General features: G+C 77.2%; 1 protein-coding gene across 6 annotated transcripts in view; it reads left to right on the plus strand.

Moving 5' to 3' along the window:
• The window catches only part of DPYSL5 (dihydropyrimidinase like 5), a 94,741-nt gene that overhangs the window by 24,814 nt on the left and 53,997 nt on the right, over positions 1–15,930 (plus strand). For 5 of the 6 annotated variants that reach the window (XM_075914553.1, XM_075914552.1, XM_075914556.1 and 2 more), the window contains exons 3-7: positions 8,035–8,193; positions 9,758–9,937; positions 12,034–12,102; positions 14,332–14,376; positions 14,868–14,943. In XM_075914553.1, the coding sequence (XP_075770668.1) occupies positions 8,035–8,193; positions 9,758–9,937; positions 12,034–12,102; positions 14,332–14,376; positions 14,868–14,943 (529 nt within the window). Of the gene's footprint in view, positions 1–2,385; positions 2,623–8,034; positions 8,194–9,757; positions 9,938–12,033; positions 12,103–14,331; positions 14,377–14,867; positions 14,944–15,930 lie in introns of those variants that run through there. The other variant, XM_075914557.1, reaches the window with a different exon arrangement.

A 15,930-nucleotide genomic window follows, 5' to 3' on the forward strand; every position in this document is an offset into this window, starting at 1 on the left:
GTGTCTTCAGCCAGGCCCCCGGGATCCCCTGCGCGCAGTAACGGAGCCACAACCGCCCCAGCCTCGCCGCTCCCATCTGAACGCACGAAAGGCTATTGCCTCCTTGCAGCCGCCCCGGGGGGCGTGGCAGGCACGGGACAGCCTCCCGACGGCCAGGCCCAGGCCAGTGCACCCTTGCGAAGGGGCGCCCCTCCTCTCCGCCGCCGGCCTGCTGCCCCCCGCCGGCTTCAGTGCCAGAGCCCCGGCCCGGGAAGGGACCTGGGCCGCTTGGGAAGGTGAATGGCCAGTAACGTCTGCCCGGGACTGTAATAACACAGGCTTCTGGGCACTGCTCGGAGGGTCGGATTGGGGCGAATGCTCAGAGACAGGGTGACTGTCTGGGATCCTTCCCCATGAGGCACCGAACCAGCCACCCCGAGCGCAGCTATTCCCCACCCTGGCCAGCAAGGAGCCGCACGAGCAACCCCCTGAGACACCCAGAGCTTCCTGTGCCCCCCCCAGTTCCCCCCCACACAGGGGAGAGGTTCTAACCCATCCCCCACCTCCCATCACACACCCCAGTGCTCCCAGTGCCCCCCCAGTCCCCCCCACACAGGGGAGAGGTTATAACCCATCCCCCACCTCCCCTCACACACCCCAGTGCTCCCTGTGCCCCCCCAGTCCCCCCCACACAGGGGAGAGGTTCTAACCCATCCCCCAGCTCCCCTCAGACACCCCAGTGCTCCCTGTGCCCCACAGCCCCCCCTCACACAGGGGAGAGGTTCTAACCCATCCCCCACCTCCCCTCAGACACCCCAGTGCCCCCTGTGCCCCACAGCCCCCCTTACACAGGGGAGAGGTTCTAACCCATCCCCCGACTCCGGACAGGCTCTCCCAGTGCCAAAGGAGCAGCCCCAGTCCCAGGGCGATTTACCCCTCAGGTCTCACCCCAGGGCTCGCTGGGCCCGGCCTGTGGCATCTCCCATCTGGGGGTTGCTGGTGCAGGAGGAAGAGGCCGGGAGGGGGGTGTGAAGGGAACAAGCGACCCCCCCCCCACGGCCGGGTGCCGGGTGCAGGCGTGTGGGGGGTGGACAAGCTGCTGTCGGACCCGTCTCTGGCGCTCGCCCTGGGCCGGGCCGTCAGCCCTTCCAGGCCCCGCTCAGAGCGGAGCTGCTCCTGGCGGGAGGGGCGGGAGCGCAGACGGCGCCGGAGGAGCCCCAGGGCCCCTTCCCCTGCCCACGGGGCAGGAATCCCGTTGCTCTCGCTGGGCGGCGCCTCCCGAGACGGAGTTTGGCGCGAGAGCCGGGCCCCTCCAGGCCGGACAGCCCCTTGCGGCCCGGGCACCTGCCGGCTGCAGGGTCCCAGCGAAGCCCCCGGCCCAGCCCCCAGGAGGGCGGTGTCGGTGACGCGCTGCCGGAGGTTTGGTGCAAGCCGCTCTCGCAGTGTTGTGCACCTTCCCAGGGTCTCCGCCTGCAGGCCGCCGGGCAGGGCTCCTGGCAAGGGGGGCTGGTCTCAGCAGGGCTGCACGCAGGGTGGTCCCGCGTGTGCGGGGACGGGCGGCTCCTGGGAGGCGGGTGCTCTGCCGTGCCCGGGGCTGGACCTGCAGCCCCTCGCTTGCTCCGCCTGCGCTCGGGGTCCCCAACGGGCTGGCACAGCCTGGTCTGCCACCTCCCACCCCGCTCAGTGGCTGTTGCCCCAGCCCTGGCTCCAGGCAGCTGCTGCTCCTTGCTGGGGCGCAGAGCCTGGCAGCCGAATGCCCCCGTCGGGGCCCAGTCCCTGCGCCTCGGGCAGCACAGCGTGGCCCTCGGCTCCCTTGGTCTGCTCTCGCGGCCCCTGGCTGTGGTGGGCAGGCGGCTCCTCACCCCACCCCTAGGCCCGGGCAGCGAGGCCGGTGACCTGGGTGCTGGTTCCACTGGCGCCATCCTCTGCTGCCTGGCGGCCGCTGGGCAATGGCAGACAGGCCAGAGCAGGAGTGACTCCCGCCCGCTGGCCACCCTAGCCCTGGGCTGGCCCTCCCCCTGCTCAGGGCCTGGGGTCCCTCCCGCTGGGCTCCCCATGTGCTCATGTGGGGCGTGGTGTCCCCAGGGCCACGGCTGCCAGGGAGAGGGGGGCCAGAGGCCCTGAGCTGGGCGGGAGGTCGTGCTGCGGCCCCACCGGCCCGTCTCCCCGGAGGGCGCTGGCGGCGGGGAGCTGGGGCCCGGGGCGCAGGCTGTCGCCCCTCGGCAGGGCTCTCCCTCGCCCGCCTGGCCTCTGTGCACTGGGCTGGGGCTCTGCCTGCTGCACGGCCCGTCGCCATGGTAACCGTGCGTCGGGGGCCAGGCTGCTTTGTGCTCGCACAATGAGTGTGAGTGGCAGCTCCTCTGCCCCGTGCGAGGACGTGGGAGCCGCTGTCCCCCGGGTAGCCCCGGCCCCTCGCTTTCCTGCAGGGCTGGTGGCTGCTCCTGGCCCCCGCGCCCAGGGCCTGCCCCAGCCAGACCCGCAGCCCCGGCCTGGCCGATGCCGGGTTCAGGCTCTGGAGCGGCAGGGCGGGGTGGGCCTGGGCACCGGCTGGTCTGACGCAGGCCGGTCTGCGCTCCAGGGTCTGGCCTCCCCGCGGCCACCTGCCGCCTCGCTGCGGAGGGAGCAGAGCCCGCGCTGGCGCAGGTTAAGGGCTCGGCGGGCAGGGCTGTGGCTGCAAGGCGCCAGAGAGGCTGGGTGTGGGTAAAGGCGGGGCAGCCCCGCCCATGGGACCCCCTGTCGCTCGCTCTGTGGCCCCTCCGCCTGCCCTGGCTCGGTGCCCGCTGGTGACGGATGAGCCAGACCATGCCCGGCGGAGCTGCCCGCTTGGGCCTGGCTGCGGCCGTCCAGCCCCCGGCCCAGTCCTGGGTGGCTACCCCCAGCTGCTGCCCAGGCATGCTGCACACCAGCTCTTCCGGGCCCGTCTCTGCCCACGTGCCTGGGCACCGCGTGGTGGGGGCGCTCGGCCAGGGGCTGGGCACAGGGCGCCGGGTCCAAGGGAGCTCTCCGCTCCTCCGGGTGCTGAAACGGATCCGGGGCCGAGCCTCAGTGTGGCTCCCACGTGCCAGTCCTGGCTGTGACGGGGCAGCGCAGGAGTGGGGGTTGGTAGGGCCCTCGCTGTGCTCCCCAGCCCAGCCCGGCTTCTCCTGCCTGGGGTTGCCATGGGCCAGTGGGGGGGGGCCGCTGGAAGGGATTGACACCAGCTGCCGTCTGGCCCCAGGCAGTCCCTGTGACCCTGCACGGGCGGGTGGCACGGCTGCTCCCTGCTCACCAGGGCTGCCAGGCCAGTCGCCGGCCCACGCCAGGAACAGCTGCGAGCTGGCTGCGGTGGCACCGACCTGGGCGCTCGGCAGCTCCTTGTGCCATGCTACTGTAGCCCGGCCACGTGTGCGCAGGCGCCTGCCCTCCCTCGCATGGGGGCTGCCTTCCCGCGCTGCGGCAGTGCAGCCCCACGGCTCACTGGCTTGGCGGGAAGCTGGGGAACCGCACGTCCCTGGGCCTGGCGAGGGGCGCTGTGCGGGCGCCAGGGGGCGGGCGGGGGAGACGCACGTCCCTGGGCCTGGCGAGGGGCGCTGTGCGGGCGCCAGGGGGCGGGCGGGGGAGACGCACGTCCCTGGGCCTGGCGAGGGGCGCTGTGCGGGCGCCAGGGGGCGGGCGGGCAGGCGGGGGAGACGCACGTCCCTGGGCCTGGCGAGGGGCGCTGTGCGGGCGCCAGGGGGCGGGCGGGCAGGCGGGGGAGACGCACGTCCCTGGGCCTGGCGAGGGGCGCTGTGCGGGCGCCAGGGGGCGGGCGGGCAGGCGGGGGAGACGCACGTCCCTGGGCCTGGCGAGGGGCGCTGTGCGGGCGCCAGGGGGCGGGCGGGCGGGGGAGACGCACGTCCCTGGGCCTGGCGAGGGGCGCTGTGCGGGCGGGCGGGGGAGACGCACGTCCCTGGGCCTGGCGAGGGGCGCTGTGCGGGCGCCAGGGGGCGGGCGGGCGGGGGAGACGCACGTCCCTGGGCCTGGCGAGGGGCGCTGTGCGTGCGCCAGGGGGCGGGCGGGCAGGCGGGGGAGACGCACGTCCCTGGGCCTGGCGAGGGGCGCTGTGCGGGCGCCAGGGGGCGGGCGGGCGGGCGGGGGAGACGCACGTCCCTGGGCCTGGCGAGGGGCGCTGTGCGGGCGCCAGGGGGCGGGCGGGCGGGCGGGGGAGACGCACGTCCCTGGGCCTGGCGAGGGGCGCTGTGCGGGCGCCAGGGGGCGGGCGGGCGGGGGAGACGCACGTCCCTGGGCCTGGCGAGGGGCGCTGTGCGGGCGGGCGGGGGAGACGCACGTCCCTGGGCCTGGCGAGGGGCGCTGTGCGGGCGCCAGGGGGCGGGCGGGCAGGCGGGGGAGACGCACGTCCCTGGGCCTGGCGAGGGGCGCTGTGCGGGCGCCAGGGGGCGGGCGGGCAGGCGGGGGAGACGCACGTCCCTGGGCCTGGCGAGGGGCGCTGTGCGGGCGCCAGGGGGCGGGTGGGCGGGCGGGGGAGACGCACGTCCCTGGGCCTGGCGAGGAGCGCTGTGCGGGCGCCAGGGGGCGGGCGGGCGGGGGAGACGCACGTCCCTGGGCCTGGCGAGGGGCGCTGTGCGGGCGGGCGGGGGAGACGCACGTCCCTGGGCCTGGCGAGGGGCGCTGTGCGGGCGCCAGGGGGCGGGCGGGCAGGCGGGGGAGACGCACGTCCCTGGGCCTGGCGAGGGGCGCTGTGCGGGCGCCAGGGGGCGGGCGGGCAGGCGGGGGAGACGCACGTCCCTGGGCCTGGCGAGGGGCGCTGTGCGGGTGCCAGGGGGCGGGCGGGGGAGACGCACGTCCCTGGGCCTGGCGAGGGGCGCTGTGCGGGCGCCAGGGGGCGGGCGGGCAGGCGGGGGAGACGCACGTCCCTGGGCCTGGCGAGGGGCGCTGTGCGGGCGCCAGGGGGCGGGCGGGCAGGCGGGGGAGACGCACGTCCCTGGGCCTGGCGAGGGGCGTTGTGCGGGCGCCAGGGGGCGGGCGGGCGGGGGAGACGCACGTCCCTGGGCCTGGCGAGGGGCGCTGTGCGGGCGGGCGGGGGAGACGCACGTCCCTGGGCCTGGCGAGGGGCGCTGTGCGGGCGCCAGGGGGCGGGCGGGCGGGGGAGACGCACGTCCCTGGGCCTGGCGAGGGGCGCTGTGCGGGCGCCAGGGGGCGGGCGGGCAGGCGGGGGAGACGCACGTCCCTGGGCCTGGCGAGGGGCGCTGTGCGTGCGCCAGGGGGCGGGCGGGCAGGCGGGGGAGACGCACGTCCCTGGGCCTGGCGAGGGGCGCTGTGCGGGCGCCAGGGGGCGGGCGGGCGGGCGGGGGAGACGCACGTCCCTGGGCCTGGCGAGGGGCGCTGTGCGGGCGCCAGGGGGCGGGCGGGCGGGCGGGGGAGACGCACGTCCCTGGGCCTGGCGAGGGGCGCTGTGCGGGCGCCAGGGGGCGGGCGGGCGGGCGGGGGAGACGCACGTCCCTGGGCCTGGCGAGGGGCGCTGTGCGGGCGCCAGGGGGCGGGCGGGCGGGCGGGGGAGACGCACGTCCCTGGGCCTGGCGAGGGGCGCTGTGCGGGCGGGCGGGGGAGACGCACGTCCCTGGGCCTGGCGAGGGGCGCTGTGCGGGCGCCAGGGGGCGGGCGGGCAGGCGGGGGAGACGCACGTCCCTGGGCCTGGCGAGGGGCGCTGTGCGGGCGCCAGGGGGCGGGCGGGCAGGCGGGGGAGACGCACGTCCCTGGGCCTGGCGAGGGGCGCTGTGCGGGCGCCAGGGGGCGGGCGGGCGGGCGGGGGAGACGCACGTCCCTGGGCCTGGCGAGGGGCGCTGTGCGGGCGCCAGGGGGCGGGCGGGCGGGGGAGACGCACGTCCCTGGGCCTGGCGAGGGGCGCTGTGCGGGCGGGCGGGGGAGACGCACGTCCCTGGGCCTGGCGAGGGGCGCTGTGCGGGCGCCAGGGGGCGGGCGGGCAGGCGGGGGAGACGCACGTCCCTGGGCCTGGCGAGGGGCGCTGTGCGGGCGCCAGGGGGCGGGCGGGCAGGCGGGGGAGACGCACGTCCCTGGGCCTGGCGAGGGGCGCTGTGCGGGCGCCAGGGGGCGGGCGGGCAGGCGGGGGAGACGCACGTCCCTGAGCCTGGCGAGGGGCGCTGTGCGGGCGCCAGGGGGCGGGCGGGCGGGGGAGACGCACGTCCCTGGGCCTGGCGAGGGGCGCTGTGCGGGCGGGCGGGGGAGACGCACGTCCCTGGGCCTGGCGAGGGGCGCTGTGCGGGCGCCAGTGGGCGTGCGGGCAGGCGGGGGAGACGCACGTCCCTGGGCCTGGCGAGGGGCGCTGTGCGGGTGCCAGGGGGCGGGCGGGCAGGCGGGGGAGACGCACGTCCCTGAGCCTGGCGAGGGGCGCTGTGCGGGCGCCAGGGGGCGGGCGGGCGGGGGAGACGCACGTCCCTGGGCCTGGCGAGGGGCGCTGTGCGGGCGGGCGGGGGAGACGCACGTCTCTGGGCCTGGCGAGGGGCGCTGTGCGGGCGCCAGGGGGCGGGCGGGCGGGGGAGACGCACGTCCCTGGGCCTGGCGAGGGGCACTGTGCGGGCGCCAGGGGGCGGGCGGGCAGGCGGGGGAGACGCACGTCCCTGGGCCTGGCGAGGGGCGCTGTGCGGGCGCCAGGGGGCGGGCGGGCAGGCGGGGGAGACGCACGTCCCTGGGCCTGGCGAGGGGCGCTGTGCGGGCGGGCGGGGGAGACGCACGTCCCTGGGCCTGGCGAGGGGCGCTGTGCGGGCGGGCGGGGGAGACACACGTCCCTGGGCCTGGCGAGGGGCGCTGTGCGGGCGCCAGGGGGCGGGCGGGCGGGGGAGACGCACGTCCCTGGGCCTGGCGAGGGGCGCTGTGCGGGCGGGCGGGGGAGACACACGTCCCTGGGCCTGGCGAGGGGCGCTGTGCGGGCGCCAGGGGGCGGGCGGGCGGGGGAGACGCACGTCCCTGGGCCTGGCGAGGGGCGCTGTGCGGGCGCCAGGGGGCGGGCGGGCGGGGGAGACGCACGTCCCTGGGCCTGGCGAGGGGCGCTGTGCGGGCGCCAGGGGGCGGGCGGGCGGGGGAGACACACGTCCCTGGGCCTGGCGAGGGGCGCTGTGCGGGCGCCAGGGGGCGGGCGGGCAGGCGGGGGAGACGCACGTCCCTGGGCCTGGCGAGGGGCGCTGTGCGGGCGGGCGGGGGAGACGCAGCGCTCCGGTGGCCTGGCTGAAGGTCTGAGCCACAGGCTTCCTGCCCTGCCCTGCTGTCCCTCGGCTGGGCGGGGCCCTGGGCCGATCTGTCGCTGCCTCCGTGAGCCGCCAAGCCGCTCAGGCTCTGCCGAGGAGCTTTGGGAATTAGCGCCGGGCCAGGCGAGGACACGGCTCGGCCTGGGGGAGCTGAGCTGTGGGTGAGGGGCGGGTGGAGCCAGCCCCCACACACGTGTAAAGCAAACCTCCCGCTGTGCCCGGCCAGGCGGCCCCTCCCCTCCCCTCCCCGCCTGTGCTGGCTGCCAGGGCCATGGGCTAACCTGCTCCAGGGCATTGGGCCTGGTCCAGTCGTGGGGTCCCCCCAGCTCTGCCAGGGCCCTCCATCCCGACCCACAGCTCTGCCCCTGCATGCTCCCCTGGGCTCCCCGCTGCCGGCCTGGGCCCAGGCCATGGCCCCCCGGGGAGAGGGGCAGCGCAGCAGGGCCTGGCTGCTCCCCCCAGACCTTCCCCCGCACCTGACAGGCGGCTCCTTTCACCCTGCCTGAGCTTTCGCGGGGAACCAGCGTCCCCGCCGTGGCTGGGCCTCAGCCAGGGCCCCGGCCGGCACCAGCTGGCACGTTGTGGGGCAGCAGGCTGGCCCCCAGAGCGGCCTGCACACAGACCCAGCAGTGCCTGGGCTGCCCCCGGGCGGGCACTGGCCTGGGGCTCGGCCCGGGGCTCAGTCCCCGCTTGTCCAGGCCTGGTCCTGTGAGCAGTGAGCCACTGCAGCGCCCAGCCCCCCCGGCCACGGCCCGGGAGCAGGGGATCCTGCTGCCCCGCCCAGGGTGGCTCAGGGCCCCCTCTCCTGTCCCTGCAGGCCGCTCTAGTCGGCGGGACGACCATGGTCATCGGCCACGTGCTGCCCGACAGGGAGACCTCCCTCCTGGAGGCCTACGAGAAGTGCCGGAGCCTGGCGGACCCCAAGGTGTGCTGTGACTACGCCCTGCACATGGGCATCACCTGGTGGGCGCCCAAGGTAAGCGAGGGGCCGGGGCTGGCTCTGCCGGGATGCAGTGGCAGTGCCTGGGTTGGCCGGTGCTGAGCACACGCCCAAGGACCAGCCGGGCGCGGGCACCAGGGCAGGGGCGCTGGCTCTGCTGCGTGGCCTGGGCTGCTCTCCGCCTGGATGGGGGCCCTTCCTGGCATGGCCCAGGCCTTCGCCGTGGCACGAGGCGGGGAGGGAGATGGGGGAAGGCCCCGAGGAGAGCCGGGCCCTGCAGGGCGCCCCCGGGGAGGGGTTCCAAGGTAGTTCTGCGTTTGGGGCTGCAACGGGGAGCGTAAGGCTGGGAGCCCCCCAGCCAGCAAGGCTCAGCCTGCCTTGGCACTCCAGCCCCCCACTGCCCGGGCGCCGCTGTGCAAGGGAGCACGGGGGCGTCTCTGCTTCCGTCGGGGCCCTGTGGGCGCGGGGGGGGGGCGTCTCTGCTTCCGTCGGGGCCCTGTGGGCGCGGGGGGGGGGGGGCGTCTCTGCTTCCGTCGGGGCCCTGTGGGCGCGGGGGGGGGGGGGGCGTCTCTGCTTCCGTCGGGGCCCTGTGGGCGCGGGGGGGGGGGGCGTCTCTGCTTCCGTCGGGGCCCTGTGGGCGCGGGGGGGGGGCGTCTCTGCTTCCGTCGGGGCCCTGTGGGCGCGGGGGGGGGGCGTCTCTGCTTCCGTCGGGGCCCTGTGGGCGCGGGGGGGGGGCGTCTCTGCTTCCGTCGGGGCCCTGTGGGCGCGGGGGGGGGGGCGTCTCTGCTTCCGTCGGGGCCCTGTGGGCGCGGGGGGGGGCGTCTCTGCTTCCGTCGGGGCCCTGTGGGCGCGGGGGGGGGGGGCGTCTGCTTCCGTCGGGGCCCTGTGGGCGCGGGGGGGGGGGGCGTCTGCTTCCGTCGGGGCCCTGTGGGCGCGGGGGGGGGGGGCGTCTGCTTCCGTCGGGGCCCTGTGGGCGCGGAGGGGGGGCGTCTGCTTCCGTCGGGGCCCTGTGGGCGCGGGGGGGGGGCGTCTGCTTCCGTCGGGGCCCTGTGGGCGCGGAGGGGGGGCGTCTCTGCTTCCGTCGGGGCCCTGTGGGCGCGGGGGGGGGCGTCTCTGCTTCCGTCGGGGCCCTGTGGGCGCGGGGGGGGGGCGTCTCTGCTTCCGTCGGGGCCCTGTGGGCGCGGGGGGGGGGGCGTCTGCTTCCGTCGGGGCCCTGTGGGCGCGGAGGGGGGGCGTCTGCTTCCGTCGGGGCCCTGTGGGCGCGGGGGGGGGGGCGTCTCTGCTTCCGTCGGGGCCCTGTGGGCGTGGGGGGGGGGCGTCTCTGCTTCCGTCGGGGCCCTGTGCTTCCTTCTCACGTGTGCCTGACCCCCCCGCCTGACTCTTGAGTCGGCGCCCCGCCCTGCTCCGGGTCCTGCTGTGCCGGCCGCTACCGCGCCCAAGTCGGTCGGCTGCTCCGTGTCTGTCCGCGAGGCGGTGGGGCAGCCGCCTGCTGGCACTGGCCCCCACAGAGGCAGGTCCGAGCCCCGTGGCCCACTGGCCCAGCCCCCCGGAGAGGGGCGGCCTGGCTGGGCCTGGCCTTCACCCGCCCCCGCGCCCGCAGGTGAAGGCGGAGATGGAGAGCCTGGTGCGGGAGAAGGGGGTGAACTCCTTCCAGATGTTCATGACCTACAAGGACCTGTACATGCTGCGGGACAGCGAGCTCTACCAAGTCCTGCGCGCCTGCAGGGACATCGGCGCCATCGCGCGGGTGCACGCGGAGAACGGCGAGCTGGTGGCCGAGGTGAGCGCCGCGCGGTTACCGCTGCCTGGCAGGGCCGAGCCTGCGCTGGGCCATGTCCCCCCAGGGCTTGGTGGGGGCAGCGGGCGCCCCAGAGGGACCCTGTCCAACAGCCCAGTGGCACGGAGAGCCCCCGCCCCCCCCGGCCCCTGGGCTCCAGAACCGCATCTCTGGGCGCCTGGCGCTGCGCAGGGCGGGGCTGTTCCTCCCTGCCCCCAGCCCCCCCCGGCCCCTGGGCTCCAGAACCGCATCTCTGGGCGCCTGGCGCTGCGCAGGGCGGGGCTGTTCCTCCCTGCCCCCGCCCCCCCCGGCCCCTGGGCTGCAGAACCGCATCTCTGGGCGCCTGGCGCTGCGCAGGGCGGGGCTGTTCCTCCCTGCCCCCAGCCCCCCCCGGCCCCTGGGCTCCAGAACCGCATCTCTGGGCGCCTGGCGCTGCGCAGGGTGGGGCTGTTCCTCCCTGCCCCCGCCCCCCCCGGCCCCTGGGCTGCAGAACTGCATCTCTGGGCGCCTGGCGCTGCGCAGGGCGGGGCTGTTCCTCCCTGCCCCCGCCCCCCCCGGCCCCTGGGCTCCAGAACCGCATCTCTGGGCGCCTGGCGCTGCGCAGGGCAGGGCTGTTCCTCCCTGCCCCCGCCCCCCCCGGCCCCTGGGCTCCAGAACCGCATCTCTGGGCGCCTGGCGCTGCGCAGGGCGGGGCTGTTCCTCCCTGCCCCCAGCCCCCCCCGGCCCCTGGGCTCCAGAACCGCATCTCTGGGCGCCTGGCGCTGCGCAGGGCGGGGCTGTTCCTCCCTGCCCCCGCCCCCCCCCCGGCCCCTGGGCTCCAGAACCGCATCTCTGGGCGCCCGGCGCTGCGCAGGGCGGGGCTGTTCCTCCCTGCCCCCGCCCCCCCGGCCCCTGGGCTCCAGAACCGCATCTCTGGGCGCCTGGCGCTGCGCAGGGCGGGGCTGTTCCTCCCTGCCCCCGCCCCCCCGGCCCCTGGGCTCCAGAACCGCATCTCTGGGCGCCTGGCGCTGCGCAGGGCGGGGCTGTTCCTCCCTGCCCCCGCCCCCGCCCCCCCCCCCCCGGGCCCCTGGGCTCCAGAACCGCATCTCTGGGCGCCTGGCGCTGCGCAGGGCGGGGCTGTTCCTCCCTGCCCCCGCCCCCCCCGGCCCCTGGGCTCCAGAACCGCATCTCTGGGCGCCTGGCGCTGCGCAGGGCGGGGCTGTTCCTCCCTGCCCCCGCCCCCGCCCCCCCCCCCGGGCCCCTGGGCTCCAGAACCGCATCTCTGGGCGCCTGGCGCTGCGCAGGGCGGGGCTGTTCCTCCCTGCCCCCGCCCCCCCCGGCCCCTGGGCTCCAGAACCGCATCTCTGGGCGCCTGGCGCTGCGCAGGGCGGGGCTGTTCCTCCCTGCCCCCGCCCCCCCCGGCCCCTGGGCTCCAGAACCGCATCTCTGGGCGCCTGGCGCTGCGCAGGGCGGGGCTGTTCCTCCCTGCCCCCGCCCCCCCCGGCCCCTGGGCTGCAGAACCGCATCTCTGGGCGCCTGGCGCTGCGCAGGGCGGGGCTGTTCCTCCCTGCCCCCGCCCCCCCCGGCCCCTGGGCTGCAGAACCGCATCTCTGGGCGCCTGGCGCTGCGCAGGGTGGGGCTGTTCCTCCCTGCCCCCAGCCCCCCCCGGCCCCTGGGCTCCAGAACCGCATCTCTGGGCGCCCGGCGCTGCGCAGGGCGGGGCTGTTCCTCCCTGCCCCCAGCCCGGGTCCTCGCTGCTGCTGGCACCCAGCCCTACGGCCAGGGACCAGCCCAGGGTGTGGAGGGCCCTGCCTGCATGTGCTGCCAAGCGGGCACCGGCTCCCAGCCACCCAGCCATGTCAGGCTGCCCGTGGGCCAGGGAGGCACCCAGGGTCCTGGTGGGTTGGGTGGCTCTCGCTGGCCCCGGAGGCGGGGGCAGGCCCCTGGAGGAGCTACCCAGAGCGGGGCGAGGGCTGGCTGGCATGTAGGGGGCACGAGGGGCTGGGCTCGCAATGTCATCGGGTTGCCAGGACCCAGCTAGGTGGAGAGGGGCCTGGGCCAGGGGGCAGCCGCTCAGCCCAGCCCAGCCCTGGGCTCCCCTGACCCCCCTTCCCTCGCAGGGCGCGAAGGAGGCGCTGGATCTGGGCATCACGGGGCCGGAGGGGATCGAGATCAGCCGACCGGAGGAGGTGAGGCCGGCGCCGGGCACCCTGCCCTCCCCAGCCCTTCTCCACTCTCCCGCCCCCCTGGCTCCCACGGGCGCCGCCAGGGCGCTGGCCAACACGCCCCGCCCGGCCCCGCACGCTGCCCCGGAACAGCCGAGTGCCGGCCTCGTGTGCCAGCGGCCGACCACGGCCTGGCCCGGCTGTGTGGGGAGCATGGGAGGTCCCGCCCCTGGCCCGGCTGTGTGGGGAGCATGGGAGGTCCCGCCCCTGGCCCGGCTGTGTGTGGGGGCAGGAAGGAAGGCCCAGCCCTCTGGCTGTGGGCTGGGCTGAGCTGGGGGGCAGGGAGGCCCGGCCCTCTGGCTGTGGGCTGAGCTGGGGGGCAGGGAGGCCCAGCCCTCTGGCTGGGGGCTGGGCTGGGGGGCAGGAAGGCCCGGCCCTCTGGCTGGGGGCTGAGCTGTGGGGCAGAGGCCCGGCCCTCTGGCTGTGGGCTGGGCTGAGCTGGGGGGCAGGGAGGCCCGGCCCTCTGGCTGTGGGCTGAGCTGGGGGGCAGGGAGGCCCAGCCCTCTGGCTGGGGGCTGGGCTGGGGGGCAGGAAGGCCCGGCCCTCTGGCTGGGGGCTGAGCTGTGGGGCAGAGGCCCGGCCCTCTGGCTGTGGGCTGGGCTGAGCTGGGGGGCAGGGAGGCCCGGCCCTCTGGCTGTGGGCTGAGCTGGGGGGCAGGGAGGCCCGGCCCTCTGGCTGTGGGCTGAGCTGGGGGGCAGGGAGGCCCGGCCCTCTGGCTGTGGGCTGAGCTGTGGGGCAGGAAGGCCCGGCCCTCTGGCTGTGGGCTGGGCTGAGCTGTAGGGCAGGGAGGCCCGGCCCTCTGGGTGTGGGCTGGTCTGAGCTGGGGGGCAGGGAGGCCCGGCCCTCTGGCTGTGGGCTGGTCTGAGCTGGGGGGCAGGGAGGCCCGGCCCTCTGGCTGTGGGCGGGGCTGTGGGGCAGAGGCCCGGCCCTCTGGCTGTGGGCTGGTCTGAGCTGGGGGGCAGGAAGGCCCGGCCCTCTGGCTGTGGGCTGGGCTGAGCTGGGGGGCAGGGAGGCCCGGCCCTCTGGCTGTGGGCTGGTCTGAGCTGTGGGGCAGGGAGGCCCGGCCCTCTGGGTGTGGGCTGGTCTGAGCTGTGGGGCAGGAAGGCCCGGCCCTCTGGCTGTGGGCTGGGCTGAGCTGGGGGGCAGGAAGGCCCGGCCCTCTGGCTGTGGGCTGAGCTGGGGGGCAGGAAGGCCCGGCCCTCTGGCTGGGGGCTGGGCTGAGCTGGGGGGCAGGAAGGCCCGGCCCTCTGGCTGTGGGCTGAGCTGGGGGGCAGGAAGGCCTGGCCCTCTGGCTGGGGGCTGGGCTGAGCTGGGGGGCAGGAAGGCCCGGCCCTCTGGCTGTGGGCTGGGCTGAGCTGTGGGGCAGGAAGGCCCGGCCCTCTGGCTGTGGGCTGAGCTGGGGGGCAGGAAGGCCTGGCCCTCTGGCTGGGGGCTGGGCTGAGCTGTGGGGCAGGGAGGCCTGGCCCTCTGGCTGTGGGCGGGGCTGAGCTGGGGGGCAGGAAGGCCCGGCCCTCTGGCTGTGGGCGGGGCTGAGCTGGGGGGCAGGGAGGCCTGGCCCTCTGGCTGTGGGCTGGGCTGAGCTGGGGGGCAGGGAGGCCCGGCCCTCTGGCTGGGGGCTGAGCTGGGGGGCAGGAAGGCCCGGCCCTCTGGCTGTGGGCGGGGCTGAGCTGGGGGGCAGGAAGGCCCGGCCCTCTGGCTGGGGGCTGAGCTGGGGGGCAGGAAGGCCCGGCCCTCTGGCTGGGGGGTGAGCTGGGGGGCAGGGAGGCCCGGCCCTCTGGCTGGGGGGTGAGCTGGGGGGCAGGGAGGCCCGGCCCTCTGGCTGTGGGCTGAGCTGTGGGGCAGGAAGGCCCGGCCGTCTGGCTGTGGGCTGAGCTGTGGGGCAGGAAGGCCCGGCCGTCTGGCTGTGGGCTGGGGTGAGCTGGGGGGCAGGGAGGCCCGGCCCTCTGGCTGGGGGGTGAGCTGGGGGGCAGGAAGGCCCGGCCCTCTGGCTGTGGGCTGGGGTGAGCTGGGGGGCAGGGAGGCCCGGCCCTCTGGCTGGGGGGTGAGCTGGGGGGCAGGGAGGCCCGGCCCTCTGGCTGGGGGGTGAGCTGTTGTGGTGGTTTGTTTGGGAGCCGGGGGCTGAGTGCTCTGGGCGGAGGCCCGGCAGGTCCTGGCCCCCCCCCTTCAGCCCGTCACCGTGTTTTCTGTCCCCAGGTGGAGGCTGAAGCCGCGCACCGAGTGATCACCATTGCCAACCGGGTGAGTGCCTGGCAGAGCCCCCAGCCGGGAGCAGAGCCGCGCGGCCCCGAGTCGCGCTCTGCAGGCGGTGGCCTGGCTGGGGCAGCCCTGGCTGCAGGGGTGTCCCTGGGGGGGAGCCGGACTCCTGCGCCCCACCCTGCGACTTACCCTCCCTTCCTGGGCCCGGGTCTTTGGCAGCCCCTGAGCCAGGCCCAGGCAGGGGCCGGGCGCTGCCTGTGGGTGACGGAAGGGTCCACCCCGTCCGGGGCACCTGGCCTGGCCCCTGTGGGCGGACAGGCCCCGGGGCTGGCTGGGCCTCTGGGCCGATCCCGTCTGGCCGCCGTCGTGCTGGTGTGACGGGCTGGGCCGGCCTGGGGGCGTCCGCTCAAACCGAGCAAAACCCCTCCGCCGCCCCAGCCATAGTCAGCCCTGGCCTCACACAGGGGGCTGGGCGGGGGGCGGGGGCCGCAGGAGCCAGCTGGCCAGGGCTGAGCCCGCGCTGTCCCTCCCAGACTCACTGCCCCGTCTACCTGGTGAACGTGTCCAGCGTGTCGGCCGGCGACGTCGTGGCAGCTGCGAAGATGCAAGGTAGGGGGGCTGCCCCCAGGGCTCTGCGCCTGGCCGGGGACTGGGCAGCGTCAGGCCCCGATTGGCCACTGGGCTGGGGACGTTCTAGTCGTCACGGGCGTGTCCAGGGCCCTGGGAATCCCACGGGAGCGACCCCGGCCCGACTGCAGGTTCAGCACGAGCCCCCGGGCGGCCAGGAGATCCCCAAATTCCCCCGTGCTTCCTTGGCACCCCCCCGTCCAACCTGCTGCCCGCCGGGCCTGCCCCACAGAGCCGTCTCCAGAGGGGTCCCGCAGCCCCCACGTCCACCTGCCCCGCCGGGCCTGCCCCACAGAGCCGTCTCCAGAGGGGTCCCGCAGCCCCCACGTCCACCTGCCCCGCCGGGCCTGCCCCACAGAGCCGTCTCCAAAGGGGTCCTGCAGCCCCCACGTCCACCTGCCCCGCCGGGCCTGCCCCACAGAGCCGTCTCCAGAGGGGTCCTGCAGCCCCCACGCCCACCTGCCCCGCTGGGCCTGCCCCACAGAGCCGTCTCCAGAGGGGTCCTGCAGCCCCCACGCCCACCTGCCCCGCTGGGCCTGCCCCACAGAGCCGTCTCCAGAGGGGTCCTGCAGCCCCCACGTCCACCTGCCCCGCCGGGCCTGCCCCACAGAGCCGTCTCCAAAGGGGTCCCGCAGCCCCCACGCCCACCTGCCCCGCGGGGCCTGCCCCACAGAGCCGTCTCCAGAGGGGTCCTGCAGCCCCCACGTCCACCTGCCCCGCTGGGCCTGCCCCACAGAGCCGCCTCCAGAGGGGTCCCGCAGCCCCCACGTCCACCTGCCCCACCGGGCCTGCCCCACAGAGCCGTCTCCAGAGGGGTCCCGCAGCCCCCACACCCACCTGCCCCGCCGGGCCTGCCCCACAGAGCCGTCTCCAAAGGGGTCCCGCAGCCCCCACGCCCACCTGCCCCGCCGGGCCTGCCCCACAGAGCCATCTCCAAAGGGGTCCCGCAGCCCCCACGCCCACCTGCCC

This window comes from Pelodiscus sinensis, unplaced genomic scaffold, assembly GCF_049634645.1.
Source record: "Pelodiscus sinensis isolate JC-2024 unplaced genomic scaffold, ASM4963464v1 ctg104, whole genome shotgun sequence".
Lineage (NCBI taxonomy): Eukaryota > Metazoa > Chordata > Testudines > Trionychidae > Pelodiscus > Pelodiscus sinensis.